This window comes from Schistocerca cancellata, chromosome 6 (assembly GCF_023864275.1).
Source record: "Schistocerca cancellata isolate TAMUIC-IGC-003103 chromosome 6, iqSchCanc2.1, whole genome shotgun sequence".
Lineage (NCBI taxonomy): Eukaryota > Metazoa > Arthropoda > Insecta > Orthoptera > Acrididae > Schistocerca > Schistocerca cancellata.
Window position 1 is genome coordinate 605,657,830 of NC_064631.1, and position 21,791 is coordinate 605,679,620.

Below are 21,791 nucleotides of genomic sequence, written 5' to 3' on the forward strand. Positions count from 1 at the left end.
TGCTAAGACTTCAGGAAATTACTTCCATGGTACTCGAGGGAGCTGTAGTGGATAAAAACTGTAGAGGAAGACAGAGTTTGGAACTAATCTAGCAAGTAATTAAGGACATAGGTTGCAAGTGCTAATCTGAGATGAAAAGGTTGGCACAGGAGAGGAACGTTCTTTTTATATATGTATATATAAACAAAGGTGATGTAACTTACCAAATGAAAGCGTTGGTTTGTTGATAGACGCACAAACAAACACAGCTTATGGATATATTGTTAAATTGAGCATTCACTGATTTACAAGACATTTATGTCTACAATTTTATTACCATAGTTTGGATCATGACTTTCCATTGTGACTAGTAGAATGCTCTGTGTTGTTTTAATATTTATTAGTAATTATATGCAACAACATTTGTCTCGTGTGTCTCAAATTTTAAAATGGGAAGTTAGAGTAGGGTTTAACGTCCTATCAGCAATGAAGTCATGAGAAATGGAAAATTTTAAAATACTTCCTTACATGTTCTTGTAGTCTCTAAAATTATTCTCTGTATGCTAGACCTTTATCTGGTTAGGGTCTGAGGGATAGCACATGGGCACAAGGTCACTTCCCAGCAAACATATTCTGTGGCTGGCCACTTTGTGAGTGGGGCTGTGCGTCACTGGTATGACAGGTCAGGTGGGAGCAACCCAAAAAACATATACTGTTTAATCTCTATGTTTTTATGGTGCATTTTATTTCATGACAATTGATGACAGAAAGATAGGGTTTTAAGAAAAATATATGACGCATTGATATGATTAATTTCTTTTTTCTAATTCTTTAATTATTTAGGTTTTGAATGCATACAGTCTATTGAAAAACCTGTTCATTGCTCATGTATATTCTCAATAATAGATAACATTAGGGAATGTAAGTTCTGTTTCGGGGTAAGCCAACAGAGGGAGCATTAAGTTATGCTAAATTAGACAAGTTGCTTCACTCAATTTGGATATTATGGTTAACATAATTTGACAGATAAAGCAGTGGCAGGAGAGCACACATCTAAAGGTAATAGAAATCTGTAAGTTTTTGGGGGCAATGACTCCAAAAGGTTGCAAATTTCTGTGCCTTTAAATGCGTGTTCTCCTGTTGCCACTTGGTGAGTTTTATCTATCCAGTTACATTATGTTTCAAACATTATTTTTGTTGATATACACTGATGCCCCATAAGAAACTCATACAGGCATTTGTATTCAAATACAGAGATGAAATGTAAAGAGGAAGGACATGGGGCTGTGATCGGCAAACTCTATATAAGACTGAAAGTGTTTGGTGCAGTAGTTAGATCAGTTACTGCTGCTACAATGGCAGAGCATGTAGCGATGAAGTGGGAATTTTCCCGTACTACCACTTCACGAGTGTGCTGTAAATATCAGGAATCCGGCATAACATCAAATCCCTGACATCGCTGTGGCTGGAAAACGATCTTGCGAGAACAGGACCAATGACAACTGTAGAGAATCATTCAACATGACATAAGTGGAATCCATCTGCATATTGCTTTAGATTTCAATGCTGTGCCATCAGCGTGTGTCGGTGTGCGAACCATCATTGATATGGGCTTTCAGAGCTGAAGGTGCACTTGTGTACCTTTGCTACAGGGTGTCTCCAGGAACACTCTTCTGAGTTTAAACACTTCTGCTGGCCACCAAACACCCCAGACATGAACTTTATTGAGCATATCTGGGATGCCTTGCAATCTGCTGTTCAGAAGAGATTTATTTATTTATTTATTTACACATCAAGTTGCGTAGGACCAAATTGGGGAGCAAATCTAAGGTCATGGAATGTGTCAGTACATGAAATTACAACATAAAAGTAACATCAGATAAAAACAAATGTTTATGAACCCAAAAAAAGTCAGTCTATAAGTTTAAGCAATCAACAATGTGACAAAAGTCAGCTTAGTTTTTGAAGGAACTCCTTGACATAATAGGAGGAATGACCCGTGAGGAAACTCTTCAGTTTCGATTTGAAAGCATGTGGATTACTGCTAAGATTTTTGAATTCGAGTGGTAGCCAATTGAAAATGAATGCAGCAGTATAATGCACACCTTTCTGCACAAGAGTTACGGTAGTCCACTCCAAATGCAGGTTTGATTTCTGTTGAGTATTAACTGAGTGAAAGCTGCTTATTCTTGGGAATAAGCTAACATAGGGAAACATTCCATGTGGGAAAAATATATCTAAAAACAAATATGATGTGACTTACCAAAATTCAAGCTTTTGCAACCAACGGTTGCTTCATCAACAGGACTAACATGTTCAACACAGTACTTTCTTATTCTGCTAGGCACTCCATCATAACCATGAGAGTCCTTAATCTTGAGTGATTTAATTATTGACTATCTCCCTCTTGTCTGTTTCACTGAGGAGTATTTCAGACATCAATCTCAGAAAGGCATTTGCCAAGAAAGTCGTATGATTCCCTGTAGAAACTAAATTTTTATTTGATTCACCAGCAATGCTCAGAAAATCATTGTTAAATAATGTAAGTATATCTGATTTATCAGTAACAGAAATATTTTTGCTGTGAACTGACTATATCATCAATCTTGTGCTGCTGACCAGACACTTCCTTCACAACTGACCATATGGTTTTAATTTTATCCTGTGAATTGGCTATTCTATTTTCATACCATATACTCTTTGCTTCCCTAATAACATTTTTAAGCACTTTACAATACTGTTTGTAATGGGCTACTGTAGCTTGTTTGTGACTATTTCTACCATTTTGATATAATTTCCACTTTGTTCTACAAGATATCCTTATTCCACTAGTCAGCCACCCGGGCCGCCTGTTACTGCTAATACCCCGTTTAGATTGTTCTAATGGAAAGCAACTCTCAAAGAGGATGATAAATGTTTTAAGGAAAGCATTATATTTGTCATCTGTGCTACCGACCCCTATAAACATCCTGCTACTCTTGTTCCTTGACAAGGTTTAGAAAACTCTCAATTGCTGTTGGATTAACTTTCCTACATATTTTGTAATTAAATGTGACATTTGTTTGAGTACTAAAGCCTTTAAGTGTTGAAATGTGTGCATCATGGTCTGAAAGGCCATTCACATTTTCACTAACAGAATGCCCTTCCTGTAATGAATGAATAAAAATATTGTCTATGGCTGTGCTACTGTTCCTCTGCACCCTAGTTGGAAAAATCAGTCTGATTCAGACCATATGAATTTATGAGATCTAGCAACATCCTTTTTCTTGCACCATCATATGCAAAATTTATATTGAAGTCACCACATATAACTAATTTCTGGTACTAAGTGAATCAAGAACCCTCTCTAACTTGAGCAGAAATACTCTGAAGTCAGAGTTAGGGGACTTACAAACAATAACAATTAGAAGTTTAGTTTTACTAAATTCAACTGCCCCTGCACTACATTCAAATATCTGTTCAGTGCAGTGCCATGATATGTCAATTGACTAAAATGGAATACTGTTTTTTACATACATAGCCACTCCCCCATCCCCTCCCCGCAAGGAACTCCTTGAAAAGCAGCCAGCTAATCTGTATCCTGGTAAAGGAAGCCTCTGATCTGCACCCCCCTCATACTCTTACATATTTATGACAGCCTAGCAGGATTCGTGGTGTCAGTTCCCTACAGCACTACTTCAGATATCAGTCTAGTCCATGCCACATCATGTTGCGGCATTTGTGTGTGCTCGCGGGGCCCTGCATGACACTAGTCAGTTGTACCAGTTTCTGTGGCTCTTCTGTGTAGTTTATAATTAGGGTACCAAATATATACGTGTTTCATGCTATTCAATGTGGAATTACTTTGTAGTCCTCTCTCCACAGTGTATCTGCAACTTCTCTCAGCTGAATAACTCAAGGAGAGTGGATCTTAAAACACCAGTGCCCAACATAATTTCTGACATTATTTTATTATTGTATCGTTTGGTGTATTTGTCTTTGGATTTTGTGCAGTTGGCTTTTATATGGAAGATGTGTAAAATATGGAATGCACTGATCTACAGTGGTTTCAGAGTGTGATCACACTGTTGTTGCCAGCACGTTGCAGCTTGATCAAACTGTAGTACTTCTTCGATAGTACTTCACCATTTTACATGATAACACCATTTTTATTTGTGTTTGTGTTTCGTCTGAATGTGGCACTTTTTCAAAACAGGTGTAGACGCATATCAAAAGCAGATGATGTTATTGTGTGTGAATCATCATGGTTTCTGGTTGGTTTTAGTGACTTGTGTAGTCATAGGCAAACAGTTAAGCAACACGCCTAATTTTAGCCAATTATCACAAAATTCATGTAGTGTACAGGAAATAATGTCTGTTTAACTTTCACGGATGGAATGTCTCATAGATGTGTTGCCCTTACGTGAAATGATACCATGTTGTAAATTGGGTACTCAGCATGTAATGTGGGGCTGTTAAATGAATTTCTATAGTGCTTTGATAGTGAGACCCCACTATAAATTAAACTTTTACATTTCTGTGTTGTTTTATGAAGTTACCCCATTTAATCACTAGGTTTTAACTTTGTTTCTGGCTCGGCGGCATATAACGACACTGGAATGTGTCACACACACACCGTTATAAAAATGTTTGTTAATCTAGTATTTAAACTGCTTCCCAACACCATCAGAAGGTACTCAGAATACATAGATTCGACAATATTGTTGTATGAATGTTTCTTGCCTGTGAATATATGAAATTGTAATTTATGCACATTTTCTGGAAGAGGTCGAGGAAGTTAACACATAATTTGTAACTAATGCCATAGTATTGTGTATGCAGTGGTTTTTTGTTGTTCTTTAATGTGAACACATGCATCTAAAAATAAGGCTGGAGATCTTAAAGTCGGTGTGTTCTAATGAAATTGAAGATCACTTAATTCTAATCTGATGCATATTAATCCTTCCTATCAACTAATTATATTTTCTTAGTCCGTGTAAACTGCAGAACACCAAGCATTTGGAGTTGTAGAATGTGTAATTATTCTTGATGTCAGTTGCTTCCACTGTATATAATTCCAGATAAGTTATTGTGCTTCTAATAATCTGATGAGAATAATATACTATGCAAATTGCAAGAAATGTTTGCTTAATTTAGAAAGGATATACTGTCCGTCTTGCTCACAGTTGTGATAGGAAGGAAGCAGGCTAATTTGTGATTTGAATCTATGAACATTATCATGTTCAAGTGCTTTGCTAGATCATTGTTGTTGATTATGATATTTGGAACAATTTTTTGTGTAATTTGAATATCATCTATGAGTATAAATTAATTACTGAGCAAACCACTTAACGCTTCAGCTGAGCTTTCAGATGCATGCTGCTGCAGTTGTTCTTGATGCAGAAACACTAAGTTTGAATCTCGTTGGTGAAAATTTTTTTTCAGTGACGATACTAAGTCATTGTCATTAGCTTAATTGGAACTTACACGTAGTGTCACATTTTGTGAAGCCAGTCTTTACACTGTCGACCGGGATCTATCCATGAGACAAGGCAGACAAGGTCGTCATTAATTTTAGCAAATACTTCGCATCTTTCCAGAGAGAGTAGGCTACCTAAATGGTGCCATGTTTTACAGAGATGACATTACCCACTTAAACTTACAACTCATGACATACAAACTCTAAGATTGTTGTTAATTTTCATTGGTTCTAACAATAAAAGAATTGGTACAATATATCTTTTGCCAGTGTAAATGTTAATGCCTATGGCCTTCTTTATCTGTAACATCGTACTGCTCTTTATTTTATAATTTCCAGTAAATAGATCGTCATAACCAGAATCAGGCCCAAATCTGAAAAGCATGTCAGCTATGAAATACAATACTTGGAACTGAAAGCATGCTTATTAGACTCCAAAGTACAGCAAGAACGGAACTGACCTCATGGACATAGAGTGCAATTATGTATACCAGCATAGAATATTCCCGAATGCCAGTATTTAGACAACCATTGAAAATTCCAGGCATACAAGCATTACATACATAAGATATTTAAAGAATACCCGTACAATTTCTACATCTACATCTACATCTACATCCATACTCCGCAAGCCACCTGATGGTGTGTGGCGGAGGGTACCTTCAGTACCTCTATCGGTTCTCCCTTCTATTCCAGTCTCGTATTGTTAGTGGAAAGAAGAATTGTCGGTATGCCTCTGTGTGGGCTCTAATCTCTCTGATTTTATCCTCATGGTCTCTTCGCGAGATATACGTAGGAGGGAGCAATATACTGCTTGACTCTTCGGTGAAGGTATGTTCTCGAAACTTTGACAAAAGCCCGTACCGAGCTACTGAGCGTCTCTCCTGCAGAGTCTTCCACTGGAGTTTATCTATCATCTCCGTAACGCTTTCGCGATTACTAAATGATCCTGTAACGAAGCGCGCTGCTCTCCGTTGGATCTTCTCTCTGTCTTGTATCAACCCTATCTGGTACGGATCCCACACTGCTGAGCAGTATTCAAGCAGTGGGCGAACAAGCGTACTGTAACCTACTTCTTTTGTTTTCGGATTGCATTTCCTTAGGATTCTTCCAATGAATCTCAGTCTGGCATCTGCTTTACCGACAATCAACATTATATGATCATTCCATTTTAAATCACTCCTAATGCGTACTCCCATGCAGTGGAGGGTACTTTGTGTATCTGTGTCCCTTTTTCCTGTTCCAGAACACATGCTTCACAGAAAGAATGACTGCAGGTTGACCTCCGTGTGGGTTCAAATCCCTATGATTTTATCTCCATGGTCTTTTCTTAAGATAAGGCATAGGAGGAAATGATATAGCAGTTGACTCTTCTAGAAATATACACTATTGGAACTTGAACTATACACTGTACCATGATGCAAAATGCCTCACTTTCACATCTACTAAATGAACCTGTAATGAAAAGTTTTTTATCTACTCTTATTTCCATTTCCTCTACCAATCCTATCTGGTACAAATCCCATACTGATGAGCAATATTCAAGTATTGGTCGAACAAATGTTTTCTAAGCTACTTCCTTTGTTGATGGACTACATTTCCTTATGATTATTCCAGTGAATCTCAGTCTGGCATCTGACTTATTCGTGAATAATTTTATGTAGTTGTTACACTTCAAATTGCTCTATATGTGTACTCCTGGATATTTTATGGAAGTAACTGCTTGCAGTGATTGTACTGCAACTTTGTAATCATACAATAAAGTGCCTTTCTGTCTATGTATTCAGAAGACATTACAATTGTTTATGTTGAAGGTCAGTTGTCAATCCCTGCACCAAGCATTGATCCCCTGCAAGTGTTCCCATATTTTGCTACAGTTTTCTAGTGTCATGATTTCTCTGTATACAATTTTATCATCCGCAAAAAGACTCAAGGAACTTCCAACGCTATCTAGTATGTCATTTATATATGTTGTGGAAAGTGATTGTCCTATAACACTCCCTTGGGGCATGCTCAAAGTTATTTTTACACCTGAAGACCCAGCATGATGTGCTGTTAACACTGAGACAAAACATTATGACCGTGTGCTTAATAGTTTATTTGTCTGTATTTGGATTAAAATACATCACTAATTCTGCATATCAGGGACCCAACAGTTTTTTTGGTAGGTTTATGGAGGTATGTGGCATTAATTAGATGTGTATGAACAGGTCGTGTAATTTGTGTAAACAACAGGCCAGTGTTTTCGTACACGGTAATGGCACCCGATAGCGACCCAGATGGATGTCACAGGTGAATTTGGTCACTGAGACATCAATGTGACTCCACTAGAATGCTCATGAAACCATTGTTGCATGGTTCTGGCTCCAACATCGACAATTATACTGATGAAAAATGACATTGCCGTTGGGGAAGACATAAAGTGTGAAGGGATGCAGATGGTTTGCAGCCATCAGTGATTACTACCACAGGTCCCGTGTAAACGAAGTAGGAGAATGTCTCCCATAGCATAATATTGCTCCCAGCAGACTGTGTCCGTGGTGCATTGCACATTTCAAGCTGCCATTCATCTTGATGATGGCATCTGTGGGGACGACCATAGACCTAATAGCACAAATGTGATTCATCTGAACAGCCAACATGTTTCCATTGATCAACTGTCAAATCCCAATGGTCCCATGCCCACTGCAATCATAATTCACCATGTCATGGGTCAGCATGTGAACACATAGGGGTGGTCTGCTGCTTTGCTCCTTATTCAACAGTATACGACGAACTGTGTGCTCCGAAACACTTGTTCGTGCACCAGTAATGTGCTCTTTCAATAGAGGTCCCACAGATCACCATCTATCCTACTTGATACAGCAGAAAAGCCTCTGAAACTGACGTTTTATGAAGAGTCATGGCTGTCCAACCATTTAGTGCCTTGTGGTAGTTTCATTGTCCTTGTACCTCTTTCCGTAGATGTGCATATCAGTAGCACATGATCATTCAACCGGCTTTGCCATTTGCGAGATACTCGTTCATAGGGTCTGCGTAATAATAATCTGCTCTTTGTCAAAAGTCATTTATCTCAATGGATTTCCCCATTTGCAGCCCACATCTTCGCTTGGGTGATCCTCCGTCTCTGTCTGCTCCGCTTACATACTTTCGTCTTTTGTTACCGAGTCACATGCCTGCAATGCCACCAGGAGGCATCCAGTGTCATGGTGGGCAGTGGTCATAATGTTTTGGCTTATCAGTGTATTTATGCAAACATAGAATATTCCAGAATGCTAGTATTTCTACAACCACATAATATTCCAAAGATACAAACATTACAGCATGAGATATTTCAAGAACCTTTCGGAAATGATAAGCACTGAACAACAAATAATTGCTGGATGTAGTCTGAAGCAGCAATGTGTATTACACCAGCCTGTATTGCTAACCTCTGTACCACAATGTATACACCATAGTTCGTGGCAATAGTTAAAATAAAATCCATACTTATGTAACAAACTCCCCAGACTTACAAGCAAAACCACACCTAAAAGTACACTATTGACTGCTTGTTAAGCTAGGATTTCAGTGCTTTCTTCTTCTGTATAGTTTAGTACTTTACACACAAATCTCTCACAAAACTAACATTTTCTCTGGAAATAAACTTCTGGTAATGTGGATACCATAGAGTATTGTGTTAGTGGCCAACAACTGTGGTGACACCAAAATTGCCACTCCATAAAATTTCAAAATTGTAATTTAACTGTGAAAAATCCGAGTTGGAAACAATATGAATTAGGATAAATTACTACTCACCACATAGAGGAGGCACTGAACAGTGAAAGGCACATTTAAAATTAGACTGTTGGATAAGCTATTGGAGAAAGTCCTTCATCAAAAAAGTGCCCCCCCCCCCCCCCCCCCCACCCCAACACACGCACACACACCTGGCCACCGCCCTCTCTCTGCAGATGGAAAAATAGCACACTATCTATCAGGTAGATCACTTGTCATTTATATTGTGTTGCTGCACTGACAGGCTCACTCACAACTAGAGCTAGATGGTTTAAACGTTGTACTTGTGCTGTGAGGTGTTGCACATGAGCTTTTGTCTGTTCACAATAAATTTCTTAGTGTATATTAAGTAGTAATTGATGATGTGAAAATTTAATTTTTTTAAAAAATATATTTTACCAATGAGTTTTCTTTCATCTCCCTCTCCCCTCTGAAAAAGAATTATGTTTTATTAAAAATATATTTTCAATCTTTTAGGTGCCCTGTCCCGTGCTCTCAGAGTTGCCCACCATGCACAAAAAAATGTTCACACAGATGCAGGCATTCGAAATGTGCAAACCAGTGTGGTGAGCCTTGTACACCATGCAGAGTAAGTATTGGCTGAGGATCCACATTCGCATTAATGACAGGAGCTGCTTACGCAGTAGTATGGAACTAAAAAAAAATTAATAGTCTGATATTTTTTTAGGGGGTCATATGAGTGTAGTTTGAAAAGTTCGCAGAATTGCCACCAGCTGTCAGCAGTAGCACAGCGAGATTCACAAGTAATAACAGGTCATCCTTCGTGAGTGAACACATGATGCATCAGTGCTCTGGGTAGAGATTTGTGGTATGAATGTGTGTCTGTTGTTGGGCCTGTGAAGTGATTTGTGAAGATGGAAAAAATAAAGAATCGAACAGTGATTAAGTACTTCATAAAGAAAGGCATGAAAGCAAAGAAAGTTTGTCATAATTTTCAGAACACACTGGGGAATTCAGCCCCTTTATATTTAACTGTTGCCAAGTGGACAAAAAACTTTAAACTTGATCAGGTCAACTTAGATGATGATCCGATCCGCATAGTGGCAGACAAGATGTGCCACTGCCCAAAAATTGTTGCAGAAGTGCATAAAATGGTTATGGGGGATTTCCTGCTGAAAGTGTAAGAAATTCTGATTCTGTACTGATGTCATCTGAACAGTCATATCACATTTTAACATTGGAACTGAGTATGAGAGAATTATCTGCTACTAGATTGGTGCTGCAGGATCAGAAATACATCAGAATGGAAATGTCCCAACAATGTTTGACCTTTTGAATGTGACAGTCATTATAGGAGCATGTGGCTATTAAAAAAAATTATTAAAAGATCTGAAAACAGCTGGTAGCTCATAAAATAAAGGTTATTTGATGTTACTGGAACATTTTTACTTTTGCATTACGTGTTTCAGGTGCTGCCCACCTTCAGGTGATCTGCAGATAAATAGTAGCAGAGATGTATTTTATTTACAAGTTGACACTGATACATACGCAAATTAAATAAGAAATATATGTGTAAAAGAGCCAAAGCTACACTGGAGAGACTTGTTAAAGAGTACATACATCGAGAACAAAGTGAATACAATGCTTTAAAACCATTTAAGTCGTGAATAGACATAACACGAAGACACAATAGTCATAGAGAAACTCTTAACCTCACTTGTACATTACTTGTAGATGATTAAATGTAACACTTACCTCCACACAGGTAAGCATGCTTATGCTAGGTGGTGTAAGTGTGTAAGTTCTATCATACGTCAGTGCAGAGGTGTGACAAATTGTATTATCTTATACAATGTTTGTTTTCAAAACCAGATAAGTGTATAAAATGTATAGTGAGTCATACCTTTCATGCCAACAAATAGGCAAACACAGGACTAGTACAAATAATTAAAAGTACTATTTATTAAGAAACCAGCTAAAACTATTAAAAACACAAATAATGCAGGTATCATAAGTTTTTATTTTCTCTTATAAAATGAAAGTATTTGTACATTGTAGAATTGTTGTACCCAGACAAAAGTAAGAACACATTTGTTTCATCTTTCTATTGTAACAGATCCTCAAAAATATTGAAATCCCATTAAGCATTTTGCATTTTGAGCCATACAGTTGATCACATCTTCACATTTACATATGATAGAACCTATATATTTATGCTGTCCAACATTAGTGAGCTTACCTGTGCAGAGTTGTAGGTGCTACATTTACTCATCTAGAAATTTAGAAGTGAGGTTACAAGAGTCTCTCAAAGACTATCATTGGTCTTCATTTTATGTCTATTTGCAATTGAGAATGGTTTTAAAGCTTTGTATTCACTTTGTTCTCAGTGGTATGTTCTCTTTAAGGAGTGTCTCCAATGTAACTTATACTCTTTTATACACACATTTATAATTTAATATGCCTGTGTATCTGTGCACTTATAACAAAAAGAAATCTCTGCAACTATTTATTAACAGGTCTGAATATGGGCAGTGCCCGAAATCTGTAATGGAAAAAAAAAAACGTTCCAGTAACATCAAGTGATAAATATTTTATGATCTACCAGCTGTTTTAAATTTTGTTAATAATGTTTGACCTATTTTCAGCACAACCAATAAATTTTTTTGCACTGGTTTGTGATGACAGATGAAATTTGGGTTCACTACTACATCACAGAGAGAAATCAACAGTCAGAGCAGTGAAATCATGTCCAACCAAAGAAAGCAATGGTATTACAGTCAGCAGGAAAGAACATTGCATCAGTTTCCTGTGATGCGAGAGGAATTTGATATATTACCTTCCCACTGGCAAACAGTTATGGGACAATACTGCGCTAATCTCCTGGACCAACTACAGCAAAAGATACATGAAAAAAAGGCCAGGTTTGGCAAGGAAGAAAGTTATTCTTCATCAAGATAATGCACACCCGGCCAGGTTTGGTAAGGAAGAAAGTTATTCTTCATCAAGATAATGCGCACCCAACATAAGTGTTGTTGTCATTGGCAAAGATGCGTGAACTAAGATACAAATTATTGGCCACACCACTCATATCTGCGTGATTTGCCTCCCATCAGATTTCCATCTTTTCCCAACCTGAAAATTCTCCTTGGTGGATGTAGAGTCTTTTCAGTCACATTTATCAGGTATTTTGCAGGTCTGGAGGAATCTAATTTTCGTAATGGAATTGAGACATTGGAACATCACTGGACCGAGTGAATCAGTGCATAGGGAGACTATTTTGAAAAATAATGTTTCACTAAGGTATTTTGTTGCCTTCTATTCCATTCTGAGAACTTTACAACCCCTCTTATTTGCTTAATATCATTTATTTTTCAATTTTTTCTCAAAGTAATATTTTATTTTTTATCTGTCGGATACCTTTATCATATTAATAACCCTCTTTTCTTGTGGTCTTTAAATAAACAGGAGAAATGTGGTTGGCAGTGTGAACACCTGAGATGCACACGTCAGTGTCACGAGCTGTGTGACCGCAAACCTTGTTACAAAGCGTGTAAGCTGAAACTTAAATGTGGACATAACTGTATTGGATTCTGTGGTGATCCTTGCCCACCACTTTGCCGCATTTGTAATCACAGTGAAGTTACCACCATACTTTTTGGCCATGAAGCAGACAGAGATGCAAGGTATGTTTTTCAGTGTAAGATGTGCTTTTTCTTACTTTGTTTCCTTCCTGTGCCACCCCCCTCTCCCCTTCTCTCTGTGACATTTCTGTGCTATTGCTGTGCACACTGGAAGCAGAATTGGAAAATAAATGGAAATGAGGAAGAGAGTATGATTATCGTGTATTATACTGGGGACCTATAAATGACGGAGAGGCTTTGTCTCGCTGTAGCCCTCAGTGATTCACAACCCCACACAGCAGTCCACCTACCCCACCGCCACCCCACATCGAACCCAGAGTTATTGTGCAGTGGCCTTTCCACCCCCGCCCCATCCCCCGAGAACGTCTCATACCAGACGAGTGTAACCCCAAATGTATTGTTTGCGTGGTAGAATAATTATGGTGTACGCATACAGGTAGACACTGTTTGCACAGCAATCACCTTGAAAACCATCCGGAGGCTGGCTGGCATACTGGACCTAGACACTAATCCACCGGGCAGATTCGTGCCCGGGACCGGCACGCCTTCTTGCTTCGGAAGAAGCGCGTTAGACTGCACGGCTAGCCGGGCGGGTTAAGTATGATTATACTTGAATTGTCGAATTGAGAACCGTGCTTTTGGTATAAATATGACAGCTTGAAAAGTTTGAACAGCAGAATCTCAAAATGAGTTGCCCTTAACTGCAAAAGATCTCTTGTTTGACGTATGTAGTTGCAGTAGTACTTTCACTTTCATTACTGTTCACAGACAACACTGTTAAAGTGTTGTTACAGAGTGACCTTTTAAGCCATGAATGTGTTGTCAGGGCAGTATGCATGTATGTCTTTCTGCACATAGCTTATTAGTAATAGTTGTGAATGGTCATGAAAAAATGGTTCAAATGGCTCTGAGCACAATGGGACTTAACATCTGTGGTCATCAGTCACCTAAAACGTAGAACTACTTAAACCTAACTAACCTAAGGACATCACACACATCCATGCCCGAGGCAGGATTCGAACCTGCAGTCGCACGGTTCCGGACTGCGTGCCTAGAACCGCTAGACAACCGCGGCTGGCTAATGGTCATGAAATTTTGTATATGTAGTCCATTACTACTTTAAAATTGAGAAGATGAGTCAAATAGAAATAGCCAATCCTCTTGTTGCAAAAAATGACCGTTATCTCTGTAAGTCAGAAATAATAAAATGCTGAAGTTTCTCTTTAATATGTGTGTGCTAAAATCATGCCAAACGACCCAATAAAGCTCTGAAAATTTCCTGTCTGATAGCAAAAACCACAACCCAGGTCAAATGAATGGAGGCAAGCCACCAGTCAATGCTTGGGAATATAAGAAGAAAAATATTGTATTATAGTCTTACATTCGAGTTGTCTGAAATTTCTGAAACTCTGAATAAAAAATTATGAAGACCTGGGGAAAAGTAATTGTAAACAGACTGCCAGAAAAGTTAAGAAGAGGTATCAGGCTTCAGATTTACAATGCAAAACCACATATGGGGCATATCACAGAAACACAAATAGGATAGATGTGGAAGCATCCACCTCTTAATTACATCTGATATTTAGAAGCCATCTCATTGATTTTTGTATGTGGATGTTGGTGTCTAGATTAATGAAAGATTGGGTGACATCTTTCAGGTCCAGATTAGTTAATTAGAGAGCAGCCACCTGATCTGATTATATAAATTTGCATGAAGTGGGCAGATAGTTCCAAAACACTATAAAGTAGCTATCATGTGACTTACAGTACTTTCATGTTACATGCTGCTCTGCCCTGCATCACATTATGAATTCCACTGACATCTTAGACCATATCTGCGATGTGTGATTTTGATGCATGGAAACTTAAGAACAATATCACACTGATGGTATATTGCTCTCCAAGCTCTAGGATAAAAAATTTCGTAATAGAACCTGAAGTACCAGATGTTTCAAAATTAATATCAGGGTTTTAAGGCTTCATAGTATTATTATGTTCAACTTATGATTATATATAATACATCAAATGAAAGAGCATCTCATCTAAAAAGTTTTTCTTACAACTGTTCAGTGTGAGTACCATTTGTCACACAGCAAACATTCTGTTGATAGGTGAGTTCTTCCTAGACTTTGATCAGTATGTGTGGAGTTATTGTCGCAAGAACTGCTTCAGTAGTGTTTCTTAAGTTGGGTAGATTAGCTGGTAGTGGAGGCATGTACATGTGATCCTTTATCAGCTGCTATAGGTAAGAATCATATGGTTCCTTATTGGGTGAACGTGGCGGCCATGCGAAATAAGTTGTCAACCAGCCCCTTGCAGCCATGCCAGAAGCGGGTACAACGTTGTTTGACCGATAACTTACTGAGTTATACAAGTGAGGCGGGGAACCATCTTTCTGGCAAATAAAGTTCTATAGTTCAGCTTCTTCCACTTGAGGAAAGAGCCTTCAATTTAGGGGAGCCCCATTGAGCTGTACCATCTCGTGAGGATTTGCTGGCCCCTAGATGTGCGCATTGTGTGTTTTCACATTTCCACATCATCACTGAAGACGACACAATCAAGAAAATCTTCATCATCATGCAGCAATATTTTGTTAGCAAAGTTGGTGCACAGCCTGTAGAATGTAGGCTGTAAAACTTATAACAACTGCAGATGATAAGGACTTAGTTGTGTCTCCTTCAGTCTCCACACAGACAGCACTTGAATTGGTACTTTGTGACCAGCCTTCCAAACTGATTTCTGGGGGTATGCCTGGAAGACTCGCTTGTCGCCATCTTCCATCTTCGCTGCTAGTGCATTCTAATGGAAGACACAGGAAACAGCACATGCACACAGGTATACAAACAAAACTGAGTTTGCCTTTCATTTGATGTATTATTTATATGTCTAAGTTGAATGTAATAATTGCTGAAAAGCCTTAAAAACCAGATATTCATTTTGGAACACCCTGTACTACGTAGCAAAGCTATTAAAGAATTCCTATATCCAACATGAGCTGATGATCTACATATAAGTACATAGAAATGGAGCATCTGTACAGAATGCTTTATGATGTTGTAAACGCACGTAATGTGATGTTGCATGCAATTAGCCCAACAAAGAGCACTGCATCATCAGACACGATAATGTTTTTACAAATGTACCTTCATATAAACTGGAAGTACACATGATTAACACAGTCATTTCAGATCACCATAGTCAGTTAATTGAGGTACAAAATAAGAAAATTGAAACTGGAAATGTAGTTGTAGACTGAAGATTGTCAAATGCTGGAAATCTCAACTTATTGGAATTGTTATTCTGCTTAGAAGACTGGAAAGCTGCATATCACAACGATGCGGAGGAAAGCTGGAAAACTTTTAATTTCAACATTTCGTCACCTTGTGAACATAGCTTGTGTCCAAAGGTCTGCAGAACAATAAATGAAAAACATAGTAAGAAATAGATCACCAGAGAAATCATGAATATTAGAGAAAATTTTTAAAAAATTGCATGAAAGACATTGGAAATGTAAAAGTCGAGCAGATTGTGAAATGAAATGTACAGGGATGGAAAGAAAGAATATAGCAAGATAATAAGGCAAGTAAAATCTGGATTGTATGAACATGAACATGAGATTCGAACTTAATCATATATTTCTAAGACAGTATGGTCACACACAAAAACAGGTATAAATCAAATAAGACAGAAAGTGGGAACGTAGTACTTAGATCACAAGTTACAGAAGTGAGTGATCAATGTGAAGTGTGTTTCATTTTAAATCTGCATTATTGTAAATATAGCAAACAATGGAAACTTCAGGTAGAAGTATTTACAACATAGGAAAAGATAGATTGCTATTTACCGTAAAGATGAAGCGTTGCAGACAGGCACAATTCAGACACTTGCACATAAGTTTTTGGCCTCAGGCTTCATCATAAAAACAGAAATACACACAATTTACTAACAGAAGTGAGCACATATCATGCACACGTGACAGCCAACTCCGACAGCTCGAGCCAGTGATATTTGCATTCTGGCCCAAGCTGCTTGAGTTGGCGGTCAAGTGTGTGAGGTGTGCTTGCTTCTGTGAATGAAAGGTGTGCATTTCCCTTTTTCTGATGAAGGTTGTGGTGGAAAAAACGTGTGTCTTTTTAATTTGGCCTATCTGCAACTTAACATATTATTTTTACAATACGTAGCTAAATTATCTTTTCATAAATTGTTGTTTATGTAAATATAGTTAAGAAGTTAATGAAACATTGACGAAAAAGATTATAGTTTCACTAGAAATAATGGAATATCTTTTCCTATTTCCAACACGAGACAGAACTTACACATGTAATCAGATCACTGAGGCAACAAAGATACTTAGCAATGTTCATACACAGCAATGTTCACTAATGGTCTTTAAGGAGACACACTGGTGGTTCGGCTAGGTGGTCAGCTAGTAAGCAGTTGCATTTCTATTGCCCGTACACATCTCCACAACCATCGTTCACCTGTCATCTATGGGTCATCCCTGTCATCTGTGGCTTGTGATGCAGAGCTGTTGCCTTGAAACAGTTTTGTATAGCATCATTTTGCCATGCATAGTGTGTTTTGAGGATGACAGAACACTGACATTTAGGAAATGGTTCTGCCCTTGACCCAAAAGCCAATGATTGTGCCCATTTGGACATTGGATAAATCACTGTTTCCTCATTACGATGATGGCTATGCAGTTTTCTACATCTGCGCATGCTTTATGAACTCTCCACAGCTAGTGCTGTCACTTGCTGTCTGTAAGTTGTTATTGCACATTGATGTTGACCATGGATGGTAGTCACAAAAATGTGACTGGACAGTATAACAGAAGAAAGAGAAGTAATAGTGAAAGAATAATTTAAATTTAGAATAAGTCGTGACATAGTAGTGGTTCTTGTCAACATTATTTTAGATTCTGGACATGATACATCTGTTGTTGATCAGAATTTTCTGGAAGAAAATTATCTATTACAGAAGTTACCAATGTTACCAGTTACTGGAATTAAAATAGTTGCAATTTGTGGAACAGTGGGTAAAAGTTTCAGGGAAGAATTATTAGCGAAGTTTAGTATTATTAATTACACTTCCAAATGTACAATGTTTGTTGTTACGGGGACTAAATATTCCTATTTTCCTAGGTATAGATTGGCTATGAGAAAGTAAAGTTTTTATAGATTTTAATGAAGGTAAGATGTCCTTTCCTTATGGAGAAATCATAAGGAAGATACCCTTGCGATTGGAAATGTCTATGTCACAAGCATTGGAAGTAAGACCAATTGCAGAAGCATCACTTTTAGATGATTGAGTTAGACAATGAACAAGAAGATATAATTCACATAGGCACTCTACATATATCAGTAAGCTTGAATAAGATGCTCTGTTGCAGAAACCCAAAAGGAATTTTTCATTATAACCAGGGGTCATTAAAGATTTTATATGTACATTAAAGATAAAAATCACATGAACCTTTCTGTATTGGGTCTTACCCTAGAATGCAGTATGAACGGAAACTGGAAAAACAGGATATTATATAAACTTTTGATAGTTGTTTCTATGACCTATAAGTAGTATTTAAGACCCTAGATGAATCCGTCAGTTTAGTGTTAGACACCAGAACTCTAAGTACAGTTGGCATGGGAGGAAGGGACAGGGCTCCAATTGTACACTACTGGCCATTAAAATTGCTACACCAAGAAGAAATGCAGATGATAAACGGGTATTCATTGGACAAATATAGTATACTATAACTGACATGTGATTACATTTTCATGCAATTTGGGTGCATAGATCCTGAGAAATCAGTACCCAGAACAACCACCTCTGGCCGTAATAACCTCCTTGATACGCTTGGACATTGAGTCAAACAGAGCTTGGATGGCGTGTACAGGTACAGCTGCCCATGCAGCTTCAACACAATACCACAGTTCATCAAGAGTAGTGACTGGTGTATTGTGACGAGCCAGTTGCTCGGCCACCATTGACCATACGTTTTCAATTGGTGAGAGATGTGGAGAATGTGCTGGCCAGGGCAGCAGTCGAACATTTTCTGTATCCAGAAAGGCCCATACAGGACCTGCAACATTCGGTCGTGCATTATCCTGCTGAAATGTAGGTTTTCACAGGGATTGAATGAAGGGTAGAGCCACGGGTCGTAACACATCTGAAATGTAATGTCCACTGTTCAAAGTGCTGTCAATGTGAACAAGAGGTGACCGAGACGTGTAACCAATGGCACCCCATACCATCACGCCGGGTGATACGCCAGTATGACGATGACGAATACACGCTTCCAATGTGCGTTCACCATGATGTTGCCAAACATGGATGCGACTATCATGATGCTGTAAACAGAACTTGGATTCATCCATAAAAATGACAGATTGCCATTCGTGCACCCAGGTTCATCGTTGAGTACACCATCACAGGCGCTCCTGTCTGTGATGCAGCATCAAGGGTAACCACAGCCATGGTCTCCGAGCTGATAGTCCATGCTGCTGCAAACATCGTCGAACTGTTCATGCAGACGGTTGTTGTCTTACAAATGTCCCCATCTGTTGACTCGGGGATCAAGACATGGTTGCACGATCCGTTACAGCCATGCGGATAAGATGCCTCTTATCTCAACTGCTAGTGATACGAGGCCGTTGGGATCCAGCACGGCGTTGCGTATTACCCTCCTGAATCCACCGATTCCATATTCTGCTAACAGTCTTTGGATCTCGACCAACACGAGCAGCAATGGCGCGATACGATAAACCGCAATCGCGATAGGCTACAATCCGACCTTTATCAAAGTCGGAAATGTGATGGTACGCATTTCTCTTCCTTCCTGTCGGTTAAATTTCGCGTCTGTAGCACGTTATCTTCGTGGTGTAGCAGTTTTAATGGCCAGGTATGTCGGAGCCAGGTATGTCGGTACAATGGACTTAATATGAGCTACTGGCATTACCGGTATCCACAGAATCATGAAAATGTACAGCATTTCTATTCAAAGATATATTACTTACCCAACAAAAGCGCTGGCAGGTCAATAGACACACAAATAAACACAAACATACACACAAAACTCTAGCTTTCGCAACCAACGGTTGCCTCGTCAGGAAAGAGGGAAGGAGAAGGAAAGACAAAAGGATATGGGTTTTAAGGGAGAGGGTAAGGAGTCATTCCAATCCCGGGAGCGGAAAGACTTACCTTAGGGGGAAAAAAGGACAGGTATACACTCGCACACACACACATATCCATCCATACATACAAGACACAAGCAGACATTTGTAAAGGCAAAGAGCTTTGCCTTTACAAATGTCTGCTTGTGTCTTGTATGTATGGATGGATATGTGTGTGTGTGCGAGTGTATACCTGTCCTTTTTTCCCCCTAAGGTAAGTCTTTCCGCTCCCGGGATTGGAATGACTCCTTACCCTCTCCCTTAAAACCCATATCCTTTTGTCTTTCCTTCTCCTTCCCTCTTTCCTGACGAGGCAACCGTTGGTTGCGAAAGCTAGAGTTTTGTGTGTATGTTTGTGTTTATTTGTGTGTCTATTGACCTGCCAGCGCTTTTGTTGGGTAAGTCTCATCATCTTTCTTTTTAAATATATTTTTCCCACGTGGAATGTTTCCCTCTATTATATTCAAAGATATATTACGTTGTAAATAAGACCTATCATTTGTGTTTAACGTGTGTGTGTTTATAGGTATGTTACACAAAGTGGTAGACAGTCTCTTAAAAAAAAAAAAGAATATTATTCATCAATTATGTAGTCATAATATCCCAGTCTCGGGAAGAGCACTTCAATGCGGTAGATCAGCTATTAACTAAATTCCATTAACAAAGAATTACTATTAAGTTGTCTAAATCACAATTCGGAAGGGGAGAAGTGAAATTTTTGTGACCTATCATAAACACAAAATAAATTATGCCAAATTCTCATCAGTTAGAGTGAATAAGATAATGTCGTGAACCTACAAGTAAGAAACAGTTAAAATCTTACCTAGGGATAGTAGGCTTCTCAAGAAAGTTTTTAGCAAAATCAGCATTAAATACATCCCACCTATTTTGACTTTTGAAACAAAATAGACAATTGAAATGGACTTTAGATTGTAAAATGGTGTTTGAAATCATCAAATAAAGTTTAGGCAGTGCTCCATAACTCTTCCATCCAGATTTATAATACCCATTTCATTTAGCATGGGAAGTATAGAGCAAAAATTTTTTTTAGTGTAATGGAGATATCTACACAGACAGTATATTGTGTATGTTCATGCAATAAGGTATGTTGTATTATACTATTCAGTGGAAATTTTATTTGTAGTCATTAGTGGAAAGTGTAAATAACTAATAGATTGAAAAGGAATATACTTGAAGGATGATATTTTTACAATTTAGCCACCCAGAATCAGTGTTTTCCTAGCAGTGTATTCTTGAAATTTCCTGTGTGTTTTTCTGTTTGAGAAGATGCCGAGTTGCAGACAGGCACAATGAAATGATTACTAAACAAGTAAGCTTTCGGCCAAAAGGCCGTCTTCTGAATTAGACAACATACACATACACATTCACGCGAACCCAACTGGTGAACACACGACCACTCTCTGGCTGCTGACTGTGAGTAATCGTGCTGGATGGGAAAAGGCAGTCTGAGTGATGGAGTAAGGAGGTGGCTGGGATGGGGAGGGGAGGAGAGTTGGGGTATGGGGCAGTCAAGTGCTGCTTTTAGTGGCATACGTGGTCAAGGTGGAGAGAGGGGAGGTCAGCTAGGTGCAGGTGGAAGGCTAGGCAGAGGGCAGAGGCAAGTGCCCGTTTGTAACACATCAGGAGGGTAGCAAGTTGGTAACGTGATTGCTGCGCTTGGAGCAAAGGGCCTATGTGAAGATTGGCCATGTTCCCCCACCTATTTGCCCCGTGAGTGAGCGAGTGCTGTTCCTTCGGCAGGGTTTGAGCTAGCACACGTGGCAAGGGCTTTGCTACTTATCGAGA

The 21,791-nt window shown here is 38.6% G+C and overlaps 1 protein-coding gene across 1 annotated transcript in view; it reads left to right on the top strand.

The window, feature by feature from the left end:
* Nucleotides 1-21,791, top strand: part of LOC126088126 (NFX1-type zinc finger-containing protein 1-like) — a 231,358-nt gene that overhangs the window by 157,061 nt on the left and 52,506 nt on the right. Inside the window, exons 11-12 of the mRNA XM_049906230.1 lie at nucleotides 9,692-9,803; nucleotides 12,641-12,858. Of these exons, the coding sequence (XP_049762187.1) occupies nucleotides 9,692-9,803; nucleotides 12,641-12,858 (330 nt within the window). The remainder of the gene's footprint in view (nucleotides 1-9,691; nucleotides 9,804-12,640; nucleotides 12,859-21,791) is intronic.